General features: G+C 47.0%; 1 protein-coding gene across 3 annotated transcripts in view; it reads right to left on the minus strand.

Annotated features, from left to right (window-relative positions):
* Positions 1-589: 589 nt before the first annotated feature.
* The window catches only part of SMARCC1 (SWI/SNF related BAF chromatin remodeling complex subunit C1), a 172,706-nt gene continuing 154,683 nt past the window's right edge, over positions 590-18,612 (minus strand). For 2 of the 3 annotated variants that reach the window (XM_025884852.2, XM_025884851.2), the window contains exons 26-28: positions 17,631-17,892; positions 5,222-5,398; positions 590-2,954 (exon numbers count right to left, since the gene is read on the minus strand). In XM_025884852.2, coding sequence (XP_025740637.1) covers positions 2,860-2,954; positions 5,222-5,398; positions 17,631-17,892 — 534 coding nt within the window. In that variant the 3' untranslated portion in view covers positions 590-2,859. Of the gene's footprint in view, positions 2,955-3,220; positions 3,511-5,221; positions 5,399-17,630; positions 17,893-18,612 lie in introns of those variants that run through there. The other variant, XM_025884853.2, reaches the window with a different exon arrangement.

Consider the following 18,612-nt stretch of genomic DNA (forward strand, 5'->3'; position numbering starts at 1 on the left):
TGGGAAGTACAGGAACTTTGGGAGACCCTGCTGGTCCTAGCACCCTGTGCTACAGGTAAGTTGGAACAGGTTGGGCAGCAGAGCACAACCCAGCCAGCGCACCTCTGCGAGGGGTCAAGCGTGCACAACTCTGCACAGAATCCACCGCTTTTGCTACACTGGGTTCATGAGCCTCTCAAAAGCAATGGCTCCTTCCTTTTTTCTGCACAGGGTTTGCACCTGTGGATGCTCAAAGGCTGTCCTTAGAAGTACATCAAGGTTCATGGAACCAACTACCCTCAAGGCCTGCCTCCAACTTGGGGCCGTCTAAACTGCATCCTGACAGACATGCTCTAGCTTGCCAAACAAAACTATTCCTTCTCTTGGAGGTGCCAGGATGTTGGCCACACCTCTTTCTTCACTTTGACCATGGAAAAGAGTGGGCAAGGCACATTTAACTGTATGCTCCTTAAGCATCATCAAGGTGGTTGGTCAGGAAGCCCCGAATCGCTGAACTCACTGCGACCAGGACCAGGTGGGGCTGAATATTTACGCTCCTCATAGGACACATGAAGAGACTGGTGTGTGAATGCAGAGAATGGGACTAGAATCCAGAAATGTTCTATTTATTCACTAAAAAAGAGGGAGATTAGGTCTTCTTGATCAATTTCTTCTAATCTCCCAAAACTCCCCTCCCTTCATTTTTCCAAAATAACACACTGAGAAACACGTTTGTACAAAAACCACATATTATTCCCACCCCCACCCCCCCCACATTGGGTGGCTTTATTACAGGAACGAAACCAGATCAAAGACATGAAAAGAAAAAGTCACCACTTATATTGAAACATAACAGTGTTAAGAATTCAGGTATTCTGTAGAATTGTTATCAGCATAGTAAAAATATTTCCACCTGGATCTTTTAAATTTGAAAGTGATCACATTAAAGACCTGAGGTTACAAGGGACCACAGTATGAACCAGAATTCCATTTTCCTTCTAAGACCCCAGTGGAAAAGGTAAGTATTTGGAATGAGTTTCCTTTGGGAAAGACTGGCGGGAATTAGGGAACACCCTGGCCATTGTCAAAAGGCACTGGGATCTTTCTGGAGGCAAATGCATTGGAACTCAACTCCAGCAGGAACAAGCTCATTTCCACTCCAAGAGTCCAGAACACACACGCAAAAGAACAAGGTTTCCTTGGTTCCAGTACTCAGATGGTGACCAGGGCCACCTGGTTAGAGGCAACACCTGAGGGTTTGAAAGGCAAATCTTAATTATGGTTGTATTTATTTTTTTTGCTTTCTGATACTAAGGAAGGAAGTTCTGAGGTGTTTTATAAACACCTCCCTACACCCTCTCGTATGTAAAGCTTTACAGAATATATAGAAAAAGATATCCAAAAGGTGTTCCACTTTGCATTCTAAATAATAAAACTGCCACTTGAGAAGGTGACATGAAGAGGCCAGGTGCTTTGGAAATCAAGATCCACCAAACACACCCTTCCCCCATCCATGGAAGGATAGAGGGGAGGGAACAAGCACAAGAAGAGAAAACCAAGAACTCTCAAGTAATTCATCAGCAGGGGTAGAAATGGGCTCGCGTTAAGGCATGTTTGTGGCTCCTCCTCTGGAATGGCATTCCGATCTCTCAGTCCGAGTACCCGAACCCTCAAAGCATGACGCTCTGATTGCCAGCTGAGTGCCTTGGAACCCCCCAGCATCTCCCTGACAGCCCTGCGACAGATGGAATGTGAGATGTCAGAAAAGGAAGGGAGAAGGGACGAGAGGCCCTTGATCCCGGCCCACTTCTCCAATCCCGTCCCAAACCTAAAGTACCGCTTCACCAAACCCCACTCACCCTGGACTGCAAGAGGTAGTTTGGGGACTTGAACCCCCAGCCATCCTAAACCAAGTTCCATGAGCTAAAATGTTTAGCACTATCTACTTACTTTTTTTTTTTTCCTTTTTAAAGGTTTTTTTTTTTTTAAAGAGGGGGAGGGAAAAAAAGAATGAGTACAAAGCAGTGACTAGTGGACTAGACTCAGTGGGTGGTCATGTCCCTAGACTCTCAAATGTTCCTGGTTAGTCTAGGGAATGAAGAAACGCTTCCCCAGATCCCACCCCTAATCCAACCAAGCATCTCTACGGTAAGCCAGAACCAGTGGGCCCAGGGAAGGAGTAGGTCTGCTCTAATGCGCTCCCTTACCAGGTACAAAAGGGGCCACGCAGGGGGGGCGGGGGTCCTCCCATTCCTCACCAGGAATAAAGTCAGTGGGGTCCCACCCTGTCCCCAACTCTTTGAATTTTGGTGCGTCTATGTGGGGCAAAAGTCTCATGAAACTTCACCATCAGCACCAATCTTAGCTCAGATTAGCAGAAATAAGGTCACTTATAATGCCTTTAGGTTTGTCCCTTCTGGCTATTTCCTCTGCCCATCACCATTTTTTTTGGTTCCTATGAACTTAGGATGCTCTCATTTAAAGCAACAATGACAAAAGAAAAAAAAAACATAATGATTCTAAAGCATGAGCTACGTAAGCATCAGACAAAGCCAAACACTGAGGGGAGAGCACTGAAACAACAGAAATGAACTTCTCGTGCTGACAGGACCTGCAGAGAAACGGTCAGTATACCCCACACCAGGACAGGGGGACGCAGGCTACCCGCCCCCCCCCCCCCCAGTGCCGGCGGAGGACCTGACACAGCACGCGTCACGGCATGGCGAGGGCTGGCGAGAGGGACGGGGAAATACGGGATGCGTGCTTGGGGCTGCGAGAAGAAAAATCCTAAAAGAAACCCGAGGAAGCCGCGGAGCACAAGTCTCGTCATCCCCCTGCAGCTGCCGGCGCTGGGCGTGGACGCTGCCTGCATCCTCCGGGCTAGGGGGCGGCTGAGGCTGGTGGGCCTGGAGCGGGAGGCGGAGGGACTCCATCAGCGGGCGGCGGCGGCGGCGGCGGCGGCGGCGGAGGGGCATCTGCAAACACAGCCAAGAGGGACTCGTCATTGCTGGAAACACAAGGGCTTGGGAAAGAGCCCAGTCAGAGAAAAAGGGCCGAGGAAGTAATTTTCTTTACGGCAGGCAATCCATGCAGCCTTCGAGGCGCTGCTGCCACCGTGGGCCATGCGGGTCAGGTCCCCCTGAAGCCCCAGGTCGCGGCTCGCCTGGTGAGGTGTCTGAATCTGTCCCAACCTCCTCCGCGGCCCAGCCCTTCCAAGAATCACTCCAGACCTTTGCAGAACTTAATTATAGTTTGATTTTATTGCATTTTAATGGTTCTCTCTGCTAATTTTATTTCTTCAGTTAAATGATAAAGCTCCTTCCTGGGCAAGTTCTGTGTCTTCTTTCTTTCTCTCTCAGTGCCTGGCCTAGGTGGGCACAAAATAGATTATCAACTTCTTGCTGATTAAGTGTCTCCACCAGGGCCAGAGAGCTTCACTCGAGGCAGCTGCTGACAAGCTGGACAGTCCTGGGAGGCCCCGCGGCTCCTGAACTGCAGTCCTTGGATTTTTGGCCAAAACTAGGTCAGGTCCTGAAGGGAACAATTAGTATGAGTGTCTGGGGCTCTTTCCTATTTCAACTTTAGCTGCTTAGCGTACAAAGGAACCCTAGAGATGATTTAATCCAGGGTTTTTTAAACCTCTTGATTTTGTCAGAAACGGAAACATGAAACAAATAATTCAAGTACAGCCTTGCTTACCAGTCAGTTCACCCAACCTTCCCCCCAGGAGATTTCCACCAAACTGATAGAGCTCTTCAAAGCATTCTGAAGGCCCCTGATCTAATCCCCTGGGTCATCTTTCCAGTGGAGGAAACTAAGACCTGAAGAGGGGAATCACCTCACCCAGTGAGGCCTGCCTGGGACTTAGAGCCAAGTCAGCGGCTCAGAATCCTGGAAACACTCATTTGTGTCAGGAGCAGGGGTGCAGGGCAGAGAGAAGCACCTGAAACCCTCCACATTCTCAAGGTGTTCCCCTCAGGGCCCTTCAGGATGAAATCCTGGACAGTGGTAAAGACCAAGGATATTATCTCTGCAACTAAGATGGTCAACTGTCTTGGCAGACTGGCACATCTGTATACTGCCTGTAAGGCAGTGAGCTCAAGTGTGTTCTTGCCAAGGAAAAGAAGTATCCACTATACTACAATCGTTGACCAAGGACTCAAGGGAGATGTTTTCCTACTGTCACAATCCTATACACCCAGCTATATTGCTGTCTTTCTTCCCTGCACCTACTCTGTCCTAGCCCCTAGGGGCCCAGACAGAAATGAGACATGCCTTTGTGCAGCCTGCCTCCTGGCGCTGGGAAGTCTCCCCGAGTGCTATAGTGCACTCAAAGCACTTCAGAGTCTCAGATAACTTGTAAATCCTATATACTACTATCTACTTGTTCATTTCTTGTTTTCCCAACTAAAGCTCCTGGAGACCAGGAATTCTTGAGTCCTAGCTCTGTACTGTGAACAGCACATACGTGAACTTGTAAATGAACCGGGATCACAGATGTGGCTGGGGTACCCGGCCACTACTGGCTGCATTTTGGGATCATTCCGAGAAGATCGACAGGAGTAAAGGGCAGGGCAGAGCTTCTGAAGCAACCCTCTGGAGGGTTGGAGGAGACCACGGTGTACTGGAGAAAAGCCCTGGCTTCATACGTATGTCAGAAAGACACTGCTCAGCAGCAGCCGTGCCTTCTCCACAGAGCCTGCTAGGACCTCCCATTCCCTCTCAACACAGCCCCTCAGTACGCCTTCCTGAGTCTAAGCCGCTACTACCAAGATCCCAGAGTAGCTACGAGAGACTTGTGATTTCTGCCTTAAACCGGTTCTTCTTTCTTTGCACCCTCCATTTTGAATCCGGTGTCCATAAAAGGCTCCTGTAGGAAAACCACCAGCAACTCGGTATGTCTAACAAGATTCAAGCTAGACCTAAGGCTTAAAGAGGAGTGGGTGAGGAATGTCTTCCTGGCCTCTCCACAGACCTCAGGGGCGAGAGTGCATGCCATAAACGCTATGGCACACATGGCCAAACGACTGTAAGCATCTGCCCTCACCACCTGTGCACCTGCTCATCAGGGGTGCTGAAGAGCACTGACCACAAACCGATCTTCTGGAACCCACTGCCACAGGCTGCACTGTCCATGGACCTGCCAAACTATAGATCACCTAGAGAATAAAGCCTTTGTCCCTTGTCTACAGCCTGCCCAGAGAGACCCTATGGAGATGCTTCCCCCCGTCATGCTACTTACACATGCCATTAGGTGCCGTGAGGGGTACCCGGGGTCCTAAGATGTTTCCTGGCATTGGAGGCATACCAGGAGGGGCTGGGCCACTTCCGGGGGGGTGGATGTTGGCTGCAACGGTGGGAATCATGCGGCCTGGCATGGGCTGCCCAGGGATCATGGAACCTGGACCTGGTATCTGACCTGTGGAAGGAGATTTAAAGTATTAAGGTAAGTGTACTAGGGAGAAAGGGATCAAGTCAATGGCCAGGGCTGCTAAATACAAATACCTAACCCTCTGAAGGATCTGAAATACCAACAGAGCAATAATCTGTAATAATCTCTATGTCCAGATTTTCATTTTGGGGGAGGAGGAAGGATAATGGGGCAATCTATGGAGCGAATGGCTACCCTAAACCCTGGTACAGGCAGGGAGCTGTCAGAAGCAATTACAAGAAAAGCACCCTAAAAGAAAACATTTGTTTTGGTTAGTCTGTGTGGACAGTGGCTTGTCATACATTTTCCTGAGGGCACAAAATACCAAGCACAGGCCACATGGGATGGAGCGGACTTTCACAGCAAGTTAGTGCACAGTCCAAGGATAGTAACTCAGTCAAGACTGAGCTTCACACAGGGGCTTCGTGGGAGGGTATGTGTGAAAGGATATTGGTCACAACTGTGAAATCAACATTAAAAAGAGATTCTGATCGGAAGTTCCAAGTCCTGTTCACAAAAACATTATCTCCTTCTAGCCCCCACCATGAAACACTGTGGTGGGGAGGCGGGGGGCTTGCGAGAAAAACAGATGACCCCTTTATCTCTTCCTACTGGTTTGAAATTAACGAGAGGAGACACCAGACACAAGAACAGTAAAATACCTCCTGTCTGCAGTTTCATACTGAGCCGTCAGGACTTTCAGCAAACTTTTTCTGTAGAGCCAGACAGTAAATATTTGGACCTTCAGACCGTATGGTCTCTGGCACAGCTATTCAACTTTGTCATTGTAGTATGAAGGCAGTCAAAGATGACATACAGGTGTCACAGATAACAAATATGTGAGACTGTGTCCCAATATATCTTTATTTATGGACTCTGAAATGTGAATTTCACATAATCTTCATGAGATATAAACATTCTTCTGTTGAGTTTCCCCCAACCATTTAAAATGTAAAAACCATTCTTAGTCTGCAGTCCATACAAAAACAGGAGATGAGCCAGAGTTGGCCCACAGGTTGTAGTTTGCCAATCTTGCTTTAGATATGATGAATATTTATTTGTTCTTAAACTCAGTGGTTTGGCTGCTGGGCTTGGTTTTTAAAGAGCTACAAAGGAGAATAGTTTAATGGGCACACACTAGGGTTGGAGTGCATGCTTCTCTCTCTCTCTAGGCAAATTATACTCTCTATAGAGTAAGGAAAGAGAAGGGGCACCTGGGTGGCTCAGTTGGTTAAGCGACTGCCTTCGGCTCAGGTCATGGTCCCAGGGTCCTGGGATCGAGCCCCGCATTGGGCTCCCTACTCAACGGGAGGCCTGCTTCTCCCTCTCCCACTCCCTCTGCTTGTGTTCCCTCTCTTGCTGTCTCTCTGTCAATTAAATAAATAAAATCTTAAAAAAAAAAAAGAATAAGGAGAGAGAATTTATGGTATTTTGTTTTTAAATCTAGGGACTTCAGTATCTCTGTAAGGTCAGTTGTATGAAACTAAATACAGGTTTCTAGACAGTTCTGAGAAAGCTGGAAGTAAGAATGCTTGAGGTCCAGTCTTGTAAATTTGGAGATAACCTAAGGGGAGTTCTTGGTCACTGTTTAGAAAAAGGTCTGTCTTAAGAAAGACACACAAGGGGCACCTGGGTGGCTCAGGCGTTAAGCGTCTGCCTTCGGCTCAGGTCATGATCCCGGGGTCCTGGGATCGAGCCCTGCATCGGGCTCCCTGGAAGCCTGCTTCTCCCTCTCCCACTCCCCCTGCTTGTGTTCCCTCTCTCGCTGTGTCTCTCTGTCAAATAAATAAATAAAATCTTAAAAAAAAAAGAAAAGACACATGAAGTTTCAAGCCTCACACCACTTATCTGCAGTGTCTGTTCCCTGACCCCCAGGACCCAGGGACAGGAGCCCCTCACTACTGGGGTGTCAGTGAAGGGCACTCCAGAAGTTCAAGAGTCAGAGGAAAAGGTGGTCTACCGACTTTGGGGGACAATTTTTAGAAAGCAAAATATATCAACATTATGCCTCAGAATAAAAAGGACATCAAGTTGGGGGCTCTTAGGCCCACTTTCCGTGCGCTATAATGCAAAAAGGCAAGAGCCCAGCACAGGACCCCCAAGGTCCGTCCACTGGGGGAGAGCTTGGTCAAACTGCGCATAGAAGGCAAGAGCAGGCACTGAACTCACTGTGGGGCGGACACTGCCACCCCCTCACACCAGCTGAGCATCGAAGCCAAGCTGCTGGGCCCTGTGCCACAGTGCTGGGGCACATTTCGGCAGCGATGGAGAGCCCATCCATCTAGGGAGTGACATGGAGATTCCAGGAGCTACTATCCAATCTGTTGTATGTCACACAGCCCACACATGTACAGCATGGCCGCACATCCAGGGAAGTCCGCAGAAGGAGCAGGCCAAAAGCCCTGAAACCTTCCAGTCAACTGAGACAAACCTGTGAATGACTTGGGATTTTGGATGATGTGCAAAGGAGTGAAGGAGCGGGTTAGAGATAGGAGGACAAGAGCAGACTATCCTAAGCACAAGGCCCAGCCGGAGTTAAGCAATCAGAAAATAATACAAGTGAGCCATTCCTAACAACCCTGCTGCAGCAGCTCCTTCTGCCTGTGGATCCTGTCTCCCTGGGCTTTAATAAAACCACCATTTTGCACCAAAGACTTCTCAAGAATTCTTTCTTGGTCATCGGCTCCAGACTTCACCCCACCAGACGTCATCTATATTCCAAAACCACATCAAGTCTCTGAGCGCAGAAATTTTCCTAGACTCTGATGGACAGAATGGCTCCCACTTCCATTGCAGTTGCTTCATACTGTCTTGTGGATTACAATTTCCTCCAACCTGTTTCATCTGCTCCAACTGTGCAGTTTGCCTTCCTGGGAAACACCACACCCCCCACCCAGACCAGGCCCCGCCCACAGGCATCCTCTCCTAAAGAAAAGGTCACTTGAAACTACCCTTCTAAAGAAAGACTTCGTATTTGTGTAAATCTGCACTTTTTGCCATCTGCACAGCCCATAAACACTCATAAAACAAATTTTAAGACCTTAAAAAAAAAACAAAAAAAAGAAAGAAAATAATACAAGTGTCATCCCCTGTACTCCTAAGAGCTACCCCTTATAGGGAGCATCTTCATACTCGCCACTCCCTGAGGTACCTGCATCACCTTATTAGCTGTTGCCTGCATTTCCTGAGGAACAGGCTCAAAAAGGTTAAAAAAAAATGTGCTCAAGTAAGAGCCACGTGACCCACGGTCTGTCTGAAAAGACTCACAGCAGAGGGGCTGGATGAGCCCTACACGCAGAATGGGGTCGGGACTTAGGTGAAAGATTGTGAAGGGAGGAATGCAGGACTGATGACCTGTGTGATGGAGAGAAGCAGGGACTGTGTGGGGGCAGGCTGAGCAGACAACGGTAGGAGCTGAGGGGTGAGGGGCAGCACCCCACAGGTGGCCTGGGAATGGGTGAGAGAGCAAGGCAGAGGGCAAGTGTGCAGCGGGAAGGAGAGAGAATCTGACATGCGGAGCGCAGCGGGGATGAAGTGGGAAGGACGGGCAAGGACGCCTGCTTTGGGGACGGGAGACGCGGGACAGGCCACCCTGTAATGAGAGGGGCATGGTGAGGCGGGGTGCAGGGGAGGTACGGAACTCTCAAAGGCTCACACGGTCAGTGGTCCATGGAACTAGTCCCCTGCCGCTGTTCAAGAGGCTCCCGAGTCCCTAAGTCTCTAAGAGTGATTCTCTAAAGTTATTCTGGTAGTGTGACAGGGAGACAGCAGATACTTTTGTTTTTGGAGACACGAGGCCCACTTTCAAGCCTGGACCGCTCATTTCCCAACCTGGAGATGAAAGAACTTTTCATGGACCCGTGGCCAATGGAAACCATGTACTAGACCAGCCCATACAGCCCCTGTCTCTCAGTGGGTACAAGCTGCCTCCTTCTTCCAAGTTCAGTCTGGACAAGAGGCCCTGAGCAAGTGAGGAAGAATATTTTGCCAGCCCTTCTCAGATTTCCCTCCAGAAAACTAAAGAGAGCGGTAAGGCATGACTTTACCAAAAAAGGCCATAATGAGTACTGGTAAGGATGGAAGAAGGAAGAAGGAACAAGGAAGGGCAGAGCAAGTGACTGCTCACAGAAGGGGTATGACACACAGCTGTGCAGTCCCAAATGCTGCTTGTTTTTAGCAGCAAGACAGACGTTTATGCTTTGATGTGAAGAGCAAGGTGCGGGTTGCCCCAACTCCTGGCTCACCAGTGGGCATCCCTGTCAGCAGCCACCCAGTAACATCCTTCCTCAACAGGGAAAGTATGAACTAATTGGACTGGAAAACTAAACAGTGTGATCTTACTTCCACGTCACCCCAACCAAGATCGAGTGTTCTTTGAGTCACTGAGGATGCCCAGAGCCTGGGTTTCCTGAGATTATACAGAGTGAAACTAGCTATCTGCCCCACTCTCACCCTATAGCTTCTGTCTGATCGGGGAAACAGTTTATTTGTTATAGTGCCTTATTATGTCACTGGTCCCTCCAACATGCTGTGAGAGCAAATATTTTCATTGTATAGAGAGAAAACCAAAGCTCAGAAAAGTTAAGGGACTTGTGACAGTCACAGAATTTGTAAGAGGTATCAAATCCAAGTCTTCTAACTCTAAATCCAATTCTCTTTCTACCACACTATTTTGTGCTCAAATGAAACAGCTCATGCGAAAGGATTTAATGTAATAGCCAGCATTAAAAAAAAAAAAAATGGGGGCAGCAGGTGGTGCAGTCTGTTAAGCGTCCAACTCTCAGTTTCAGCTCAGATGGTGATCTGAGGGTCATGAGATCGAGGCGCCGCATTGAGCTCCATGCTCAGTGTGGACTCTGCTTAAGACCTCTCTCTCCTTCTTCCTCTGTCCCTCCCCCTGCTTGTGCTCTGTCAAATAAATAAATAAATCTTTTTTTTTTAAAGATTTTATTTATTTATTTGAGAGAGAGAGAGAGAATGAGAGCTAGAGAGCACGAGAGGGAAGAGGGTCAGAGGGAGAAGCAGACTCCCCGCCGAGCAGGGAGCCCGATGTGGGACTCGATCCCGGGACTCCAGGATCATGACCTGAGCCGAAGGCAGACGCTTATCCAACTGAGCCACCCAGGCGCCCCTAAATAAATAAATCTTAAAAAAAAAAAAAAACTCAGATGTATACTTTAGTTCTAGCCACTTTAGTTCTTCTCTGCTTCCTACAGTAAAATTTTTTTTTAACAAGATTTGTGAGAGAGAGAGAGAGAGAGAGAGAGAGAATGCACACGAGTAGGGAGGGAGGGATGGAGGGAGAGAATCTTCAGGCAAATTCCCCACTGAGTGCGGTGTCCCATGCAGGGCTTGACCCCATGACCTGAGCCAAAACTAAGAGCCGGACACAACCGACTGAGCCACCCAGGTGCCCCTGCAGTAAGTAATTTTTTAATTTACCAAACATATGGCACCCTGCAGTGGGTTGGATGGTGACCTGCCCTCACCAACAGATATGTGGTACATGTTCTAATACATGGAACCCATAAACGCAACCATATTCAGAAAAAGGGTGTTTGTAGATGTGATTAAGTTAAGGATCTTGAGTTGAGGAGATCATCCTGGATTATCTTGGTGGGCCCTAAATCCAATGACAAGTGTCCTTATAAGAGACACATAGCTGCCACCAGCCACCAGAAGCTGAAAGAGACAAGGAACCGACTGTCCCCTAGAACCCCGGAAGAGAGCAGGTGTGGCTAGATAATGAACTTCTAGCTCCCAGACTGAGAGAACACGTCTGTTGTTTTAAGTCACCAAGCTGGTGAAAGAAGAAGACGTAAAAGCAGAGTAACTTGCCGAGGTCATGAAGTGTAAACAGGGGCGCCCATGTGGGACCTGGGCACCATGGCCCCAGAGGCGGTGCCCGTGCACCCTGTGGATGAGGGTCTGGAGGAGGGGTCCACAGACTTTGCCATGCAATCTGTGCTGCCACTGAACTGATGGGTCACTTCTTTGACCCATACCCGGCTCCAGAGAGAAACAGTTCTCCAACCAGCAGCTCAGTGTGGGAGTTCCAGCAGGGAAAGGAGCTATTCACAAAATAATCTGGCAAAGAGGAGAATCAGCTGCAGATTGACACAGACCCGTGAGGTGACGTCTATCCAACAGGCACTGGGGCTAGGCCTGAAGGCTCTTGCTGGCAGGGCCCAGGGGTGCCATTTCCAAAGCTACCTGCTCAGTGGCAGTGGCCTGTTTACCTATTTCCCTATATTTTCATGGCAACAAGCTGTGACAGGGCAGCTTTAGGGTTTTGCAAGGCCATAAGCCCAACAGTTGCAAGAAACTTCTTTTTCTTGCTATAAATCCCGAAGTCTTCTGAAAACCAAAGTTCTCTCACCTTTCTGTCATAATAGGGCAATAAAGCCACTGGGACACAGGTGTGAAGGAGAGAACAGTGACCCCTTTGGAGAGGTGGCAGCAAAAAGGAAGAGCTAGAGAAAAAACAGATTACTTCTGCTTATCGGACTTTGCACAAACACTTCTCAGGCGAGCAAGGAGCACCAAGAGTAGGCGATGTCCCTGTGCCACCCGGAGGTTACGGCTGTCACATACTATACGACTCACAGTGCTGGGTATCTAGGGCAGTGGATTTAGGGAACAGATAGCGGGGAGACAGGGATACCCTTCTGAGCCAGGACCTGCCATTTGCCAGCAAGTGACAGTTATTTCATTGAATCCTCTAGGTTGTTAGGGAGATTGTGAGACAGAGAGAGCCCAGTTTCGAGATCAGGAAACAGTCTCAGAGGGACTGTGTAATTTGGCCTGTGAGTTCCCAAGGAGCAGAGACTGAGTTGAGGCTCATTCTCTTTTCCTTAACACCTACACCACCGTGTCTTGAAGCAGCAGCTCTCTCCTTGGAAAAGCTGTTTCTAAGGATCAAATCTGAAATGGGGCAGAATTTAAGAAGACTAGGGAGAAGACAGAATCAATTTCTTGTAATGCAAACTCTGTCTTTTGATATCTAAACATTTCTGTGTTTTTTCTGGTGTCCGACAAAGGTCTCACCACTTTTAATAAGGATGACAATGTCTGAAGGCATTGCCATGACCTCTTAACTAAACATGAAGAAAGCCACAGGAGCAGGCCTTACCGAACAAAATGAAGGGTGTGTTTGTATGTTTTGCCAGTAAAAAAAAAAAAAAAAAAAGTTCAGGTATCTCCTTCCCTGGTAGAAAGGGAGGTGAGAAGGAGAAAGAGATGAGACATTGCTTCAAAACAGTAGCATCAAAGCAAAAACTGGTGGGAGTTTGACCTACATACAAGCTTTAAAAAAAAAAAAAAAAAAAACAGCAGGCATCTGAAGCCTGAAAAATGGAAAGGTTTGCTAAAATTAGGTTTAGCCTAGTGGAAAAATCCCTCATACTCTCTTGGGTCTATTAGATCTTTTACTAAAGCATTATGCCCATCATGCCTGGTGGAATATTATTTAAGGATTTTTATTCTTTGGGATGGAAGAGGCAGGTGGGAAAAGAACATGAAACTAGGAGAGGGAACTTGTGAATTTCCAATCTTGGGCACATTTCATCACTCCCTTTTCTAACCGTCCACAACACATCCTCTGGCTGAGTGCCCCAGAGAACGGAAATAACACAATCAGGGCCAAGTGAGGGGAAGCCCAGGCTCCGCGGGGACTGCTCCTGCTGCAGCAGCTTCCGGGGGGCGCCCACGACAGACGCTCTTTGTTGAAGACTGGGCCCTCACTGTTCTCTTTGTGAGGGTAACCTGCTAAGCCGGAAAGTGACTCGGCGGCCCTGTTATCACAGATGTGAGCAGGACCAAAGGCACTGCAGATAATAAAAACTGGGCTCTTCCTTTTTCGGTGTGGGGCTGGGAGTCCAGGCAGTCGGCTAGGAAGGGATGACTGGATGGAACCCTTTCCTGAGCATGGTTTCCCACGGGCAGAACTGTGTACGTGGGTCTAACATGGGGGCTTAAAAGCCAAGTAACTAATGCCTTGGTTGAAATTTCCTTAAACTACCAACATTTTACTAATTCTAGTTTTATCATTAAAACATCATTTCTACCATGTCTGAGTTCTCATCAATTCAGATCCATTTCTATTCTGGTTTTTTAGGCACTTCCAGAAATCCTTCTACTATTAACCACAAGGGAACCACAAAGGTATCTAAACCAACATGTCCTTTTCCTTCTGCTTTCCACACAGAGGCTTCCCCAGGGCAGGCGGCTCTTTCCAGATCCACGAAAACTCCAAAGTGCCTCATTTACTATAAATGTCCAGCGGAGGGCAGAGCTTACGCTGTACTCACATACTAGATCTCTGTCATTTCCTTTTGACTAAACTCACTGACAGGTCATGTTCCTGTAAGAACGGGCTGAGGCCCTTGGGAGAGCCGACATTAAAGACCCCCAGCCACCAGAGGTGTCCTCTTGGCTCAGCAAAGTAGCACAATCAAGAGCACCTCAGGAAACAGCAGCCTCGACCCAGGCCCCTGTCCTTGGTTCCCCACGTGCCGTCATGGATACCATAGGCCAGGGCGCGCTCAAAGGCCACTGTGCGTGTGCTCAAGAACCGGCTGCTATCACGACTGCTCACCTTGTTTGTCTGGAATGGCAGTTTTACAGGGAGAACTCAGAAGGCTTGAATCTAGAAATCACTTCATGAAATCAGTTTTCCAATTTAAATGTAAAGATGAAATGCAGTGGCACGACTTTATCAAGATGAGCAAAACCTAAGGGTGGTACAAAGACGGCTGGGGCCGCCTCCACTCTCCATTTGCTCTCTGTACACCAACGACAGACTACAGATACTTCCTTTTTGCCTTTTTGTTTGTAGCAAACAGACCTACTTGGGACAGTTTGTCAGAGACAGGAACAAAATAAAACCTACACAAAGCTGGACTTCCCGGGGTAGGAGCAGGACCAAATAATAAGCACCGAGGAGGAATGAGAACAGCATAAAGACAGTATTCTCTATACAAAATTCTAAGTAAGCGAATGAATTAAGGCACGGTCCTCAGAGAAGGACAGGTATTGACTTATACAAAGCCACTCTGGGACCCAGGCTCATGTGTTTGACAGCCTGGCAGATTCATGACATTGAGCTGCTATTTTAATGGGCTTTACCACTAACCAATGGACAGTTTTGTGGAGAAGAGATTACGTGGGATTTATCTACATAATTATACAAACCCTAACTAACAGAGCTGGACAAATTAACCACCCAGTGAGAAATCAATCTTGACCTTCTCGTCACTTCCCCAACCTTGCTGGCTTTTCAGAGGCTGATTTCCCCTTCCTTCACACACCATAAATTCTGGCCAAATACCAAAAGCTAGCCAACTGATCTGGATAATTATCCTCAGCTCCTAACATAAACGCTGTGGCCTGTAAACTTTTCTAGGACCTAGGAAACAACAGTTTGAAGGACCAAACCCAAAGTTCCTAACTGACACCTTGTAGCAGACCAGAGACTGAAGAGAAACTTCACCAAAAACACTACCCACTTCCTCACCTGCCCAGCTTTTAAAGGCCCCTTTAGCTCATCACCAGAATATGGTGCCCTAGGCTCACCTGTTAACAACCAGCTTTTTCTGAAGTGGTGATATTAAGGCAACTTTTAACTAGTGGGTTCAATTTATTGTTGTTCTTAATTTTACTAACACACTTGATTTAACTTTACATTTGAACTCCAAAGTACCCCCACAAAAGGGGCAATTAAGAAAAATGATTACCTGAAGCTGCTAGAACTCTCAAACATTGCAAGCACGTAAATCCATATGACCATTCTGGAACAATCTTGGCAGCATCTACTAATGTGAACATATGCATATCCTATGACCCATTCTAGGGACTCTGGGGCAATACAACAGAAATGTATACCTATGTCTGCTGTTGATGGGAACGCAAGCTGGTGTAGCCACTCTGAAATAAAGTACGGAAGTTCCTCAAAAAGTTGAAAATAGAGCTACCCTAGAACCCAGCAATTGCACTACTAGGGGTTTACCCCAAAGATACAAATGTAGTGATCTGAAGGGGTACCTATACCCCAATGTTTATAGCAGCAATGCTCACAATAGCCACTTTGGAAAGAGCCCAGATATCCATCGACAGATGAATGGATAAAGAAGACGTGGTATATATATATATATATATATATATATATATATATATACACAATGGAATACTACTCGGCCATCCAAAAAAAACATGAAATCTTGCCATTTGCAATGATGTGGATGGAACTAGAGGGTATTATGCTAAGGGAAATAAGTCAGTCAGAGAAAGATAATTATCATATGGTTTCACTCATATATGGAATTTAAGAAACAAAACAGAGGATCATAGGGGAAGACAGGAAAAAATAAAACAAGATGAAATCAGAGAAGGAGACAAACCATAAGAGACTCTTAACTCTAGGTAACAAATTGAGGGTTGCTGGAGGGGAGGTAGGTGGGGGGACGGGGTAACTGGGTGATAGGCATTAAGGAGGGCACGCTATGTAATCAGCACTAGGTGTTATAAAAGACTGATGAATCACTGACCTCTACCTCTGAAACTAATAATACATTATATGTTAATTAATTGAATTTAAATTTAAAAATACATTAAAAAATGTATACCTTTTTCTATCAGACATGTGCACACACACGTTCACAGTAGCACTTACTAGCTATTAAAACCAAAGCCTGGAAACGAATCAAAAGTCCACCAACAGGAGAACAGACTAATAAACTGGGGTACAGCCCACAATGGACCACATACAGCAAACTGGAGAAATAAATCTGCAACCACGCGCAAATCCAATGCCGTGAATGTATCTCACAGACCAAGTGTTGGTGAAAGAAACCAGACAGAAACAAAAGTCACTGTGTGATTCCCTCTAGACAACACTGAAAACAAGCCCAACTAGTCGCTGCTGTCAGGAAGCAGGCCAGCTGCTGCCCCCAGGAGAAGAGGTAGAGAGGAGGATAGCGTGGGCTTTTGGGTAGTAGTTGCACAGGTATATTCTCTTTGTTAAAACTCACTAAATATTCATGATTTGTGTCTTTTTTCATATGTACATTATATTTCAATAAAAAACTTTAAGAAAAAAGATCTCATCACAGATTTTAATCTCATCATACGTGCAATGATCTTTTTCCTTAAAATTCACTGAAGAGCTTATTTCTGTGAGAAAGTAAAAAGAGAAAAACGCCCTATTTCTACTCTAAAGGCTATTTTTATGAACTCTTGTTTCTCTGGCATGGTCTCCCTAAGAGAAGAGCTGTATCTGAATCTGCTGCAAGTCCCCTCTTAGTCCGGGGGTCACGGGGCAGTGTCCGGCTATCATTCTGGAATCAGATGGAGCCCAGCACAAATCCTGGCTCCATCAGGCAGCAAGGCCATGTGGCCCCTGCCATGCATCGGTTCTTCAACTGTAAAGTGAGGACAATGAGAAGTGAGCACAAGGTGGGGGACTGGACTAGCATGCAAAGACTTGTCCTCACCAGGATGTAATTTAGAGAAAAAGGCAAAAGCACTCTCTTCCCATCTTGTACAAGCTAAATGCAGATGTTGGAACTCCTCAGGAGCTCTCTGTGAACAATTACTACAGATTCTGATGCTTAACACTAGCCAGAACCAAGCACCAAGTAGCCATAGGGAATTTCTCTCTTAAATATTTATCCCAGTAGTTTTAGGAATAAATTTTTAAAAGTAAGCACTGAGGAACAAAAAAAATTTCGGTAATTCTGAAGCTGTACAATAGGTATATATGGAGGGATTCTTACACTATTCACTCTACTTTTGCCCATGGTAGAAGGTTTCTCTAACAAAAAGTGAAAAATGGCGGGGAAGTGATGGGTGTGGAAGCTGGGTCATAAGAGTTCACTGCGTTATTATTTTTGTGTGTGTCTATCTTTAAAAATGTCTGTAAGTTAAAACAAAACAAAACAAGTGTAGACAACCCAAGGATGAATTTTTAAGGAACTCTGGGATATACTGGCCACGTGGAGGCTGACCGACCCAAGGAAAGGCATCACACCAGGAACAGAAAATGACAAGCATTATGTGGTGATGGCTAAACAACCAGGCCCCACTTGCCTACAACTACCTAGATGACAGTGGGCATCCTAGTCACAGTCCTAGCCCCGAATCAGCAAGGGTGTGGTTCTCTCCTTTGACAGCTGTGCCACAGGGATGGCTGCAGCCTTACCTGGGAGCACAGCCTGCCGCTCACCTGGCTGCGGTGGATGAGGTGGTGGCATCTGGTGGTGCATCAGAGGGTAGGGAGGGGGCTGCTGATGGGGCATCATGGCGGGGTGCCCTGCTGCTCCAAGCGGCGCCAGGCCAGGTCCTCCTGAGTGCTGGTGTGCCTGCTGAGGGTTCTGCCCGTGCTGCTGCTGTTCCATCTGCTGCCGGGCTCGTAATTCGGCATATTTCAGCTGTTCCATGTGGAAGTTCTGACGTTCAGTGAGCAACTGCTGCCTCTGTTGTTCTAACTGTTAAGAAAAGGAAGGGGAAGAGAGAGGACATCAAGAGAGCTTCTCAGGAATGGATGCCACACAGGACCTGATGCCTGACTTCCCCATACCACCTCACGGGGACATAGCCACCTTGCCTCCTGCAACATCTACGGTGAGAAAAGGCATTACTTCTTGAGTAGCTTATTTCCATGTGGACACCTGTTACCAAGGTCAAGGTCTTTTCTGTGTTATGCACAAGGTCTGCCTTTCCTCTAACCTTCACCCAGTGCGGTTACTGTTCTCTGGGCCCACTCAGTACACATGGAATCCTCTGTCTGGCAGGCCTTCGGGGATGTAAAAATAGATTTCATGACTGCCTGAATAAAACACACCTCTCCTCTCCTTTTAATAGTCCCTCAACTACTAAAATTTCAAGTCCACACAACCTTCCCAGGTGCTCTCTTCTGGATGTGATCCTTTGGTTACTATTTTAGAACTGACACAGAGTTAGGTCCTTTGGATGAGTGGACGTGGCCTTAGCTGCAAACACACACATTTTTCTATGTGGAGCTTTGGCAATGCCACCGTAAATCTTAGCTTTCAAGTACTCAAAATTATACTGGGTGACACATTCACAGAATATTTTAGGTGCCTAAATAAAGATGTGCATGAATCTTGGTTTGAAGAATATAAGTATTTCAATATTCGAGATAATCTTTCTGGGACCCAAATTAAAGAGAAATAAGCTATTATACG

Source organism: Callorhinus ursinus, unplaced genomic scaffold (assembly GCF_003265705.2).
Source record: "Callorhinus ursinus isolate GAN/ISIS: 27379988/994484 unplaced genomic scaffold, GSC_fseal_2.0 scaffold15, whole genome shotgun sequence".
NCBI classification, from domain to species: domain Eukaryota; kingdom Metazoa; phylum Chordata; class Mammalia; order Carnivora; family Otariidae; genus Callorhinus; species Callorhinus ursinus.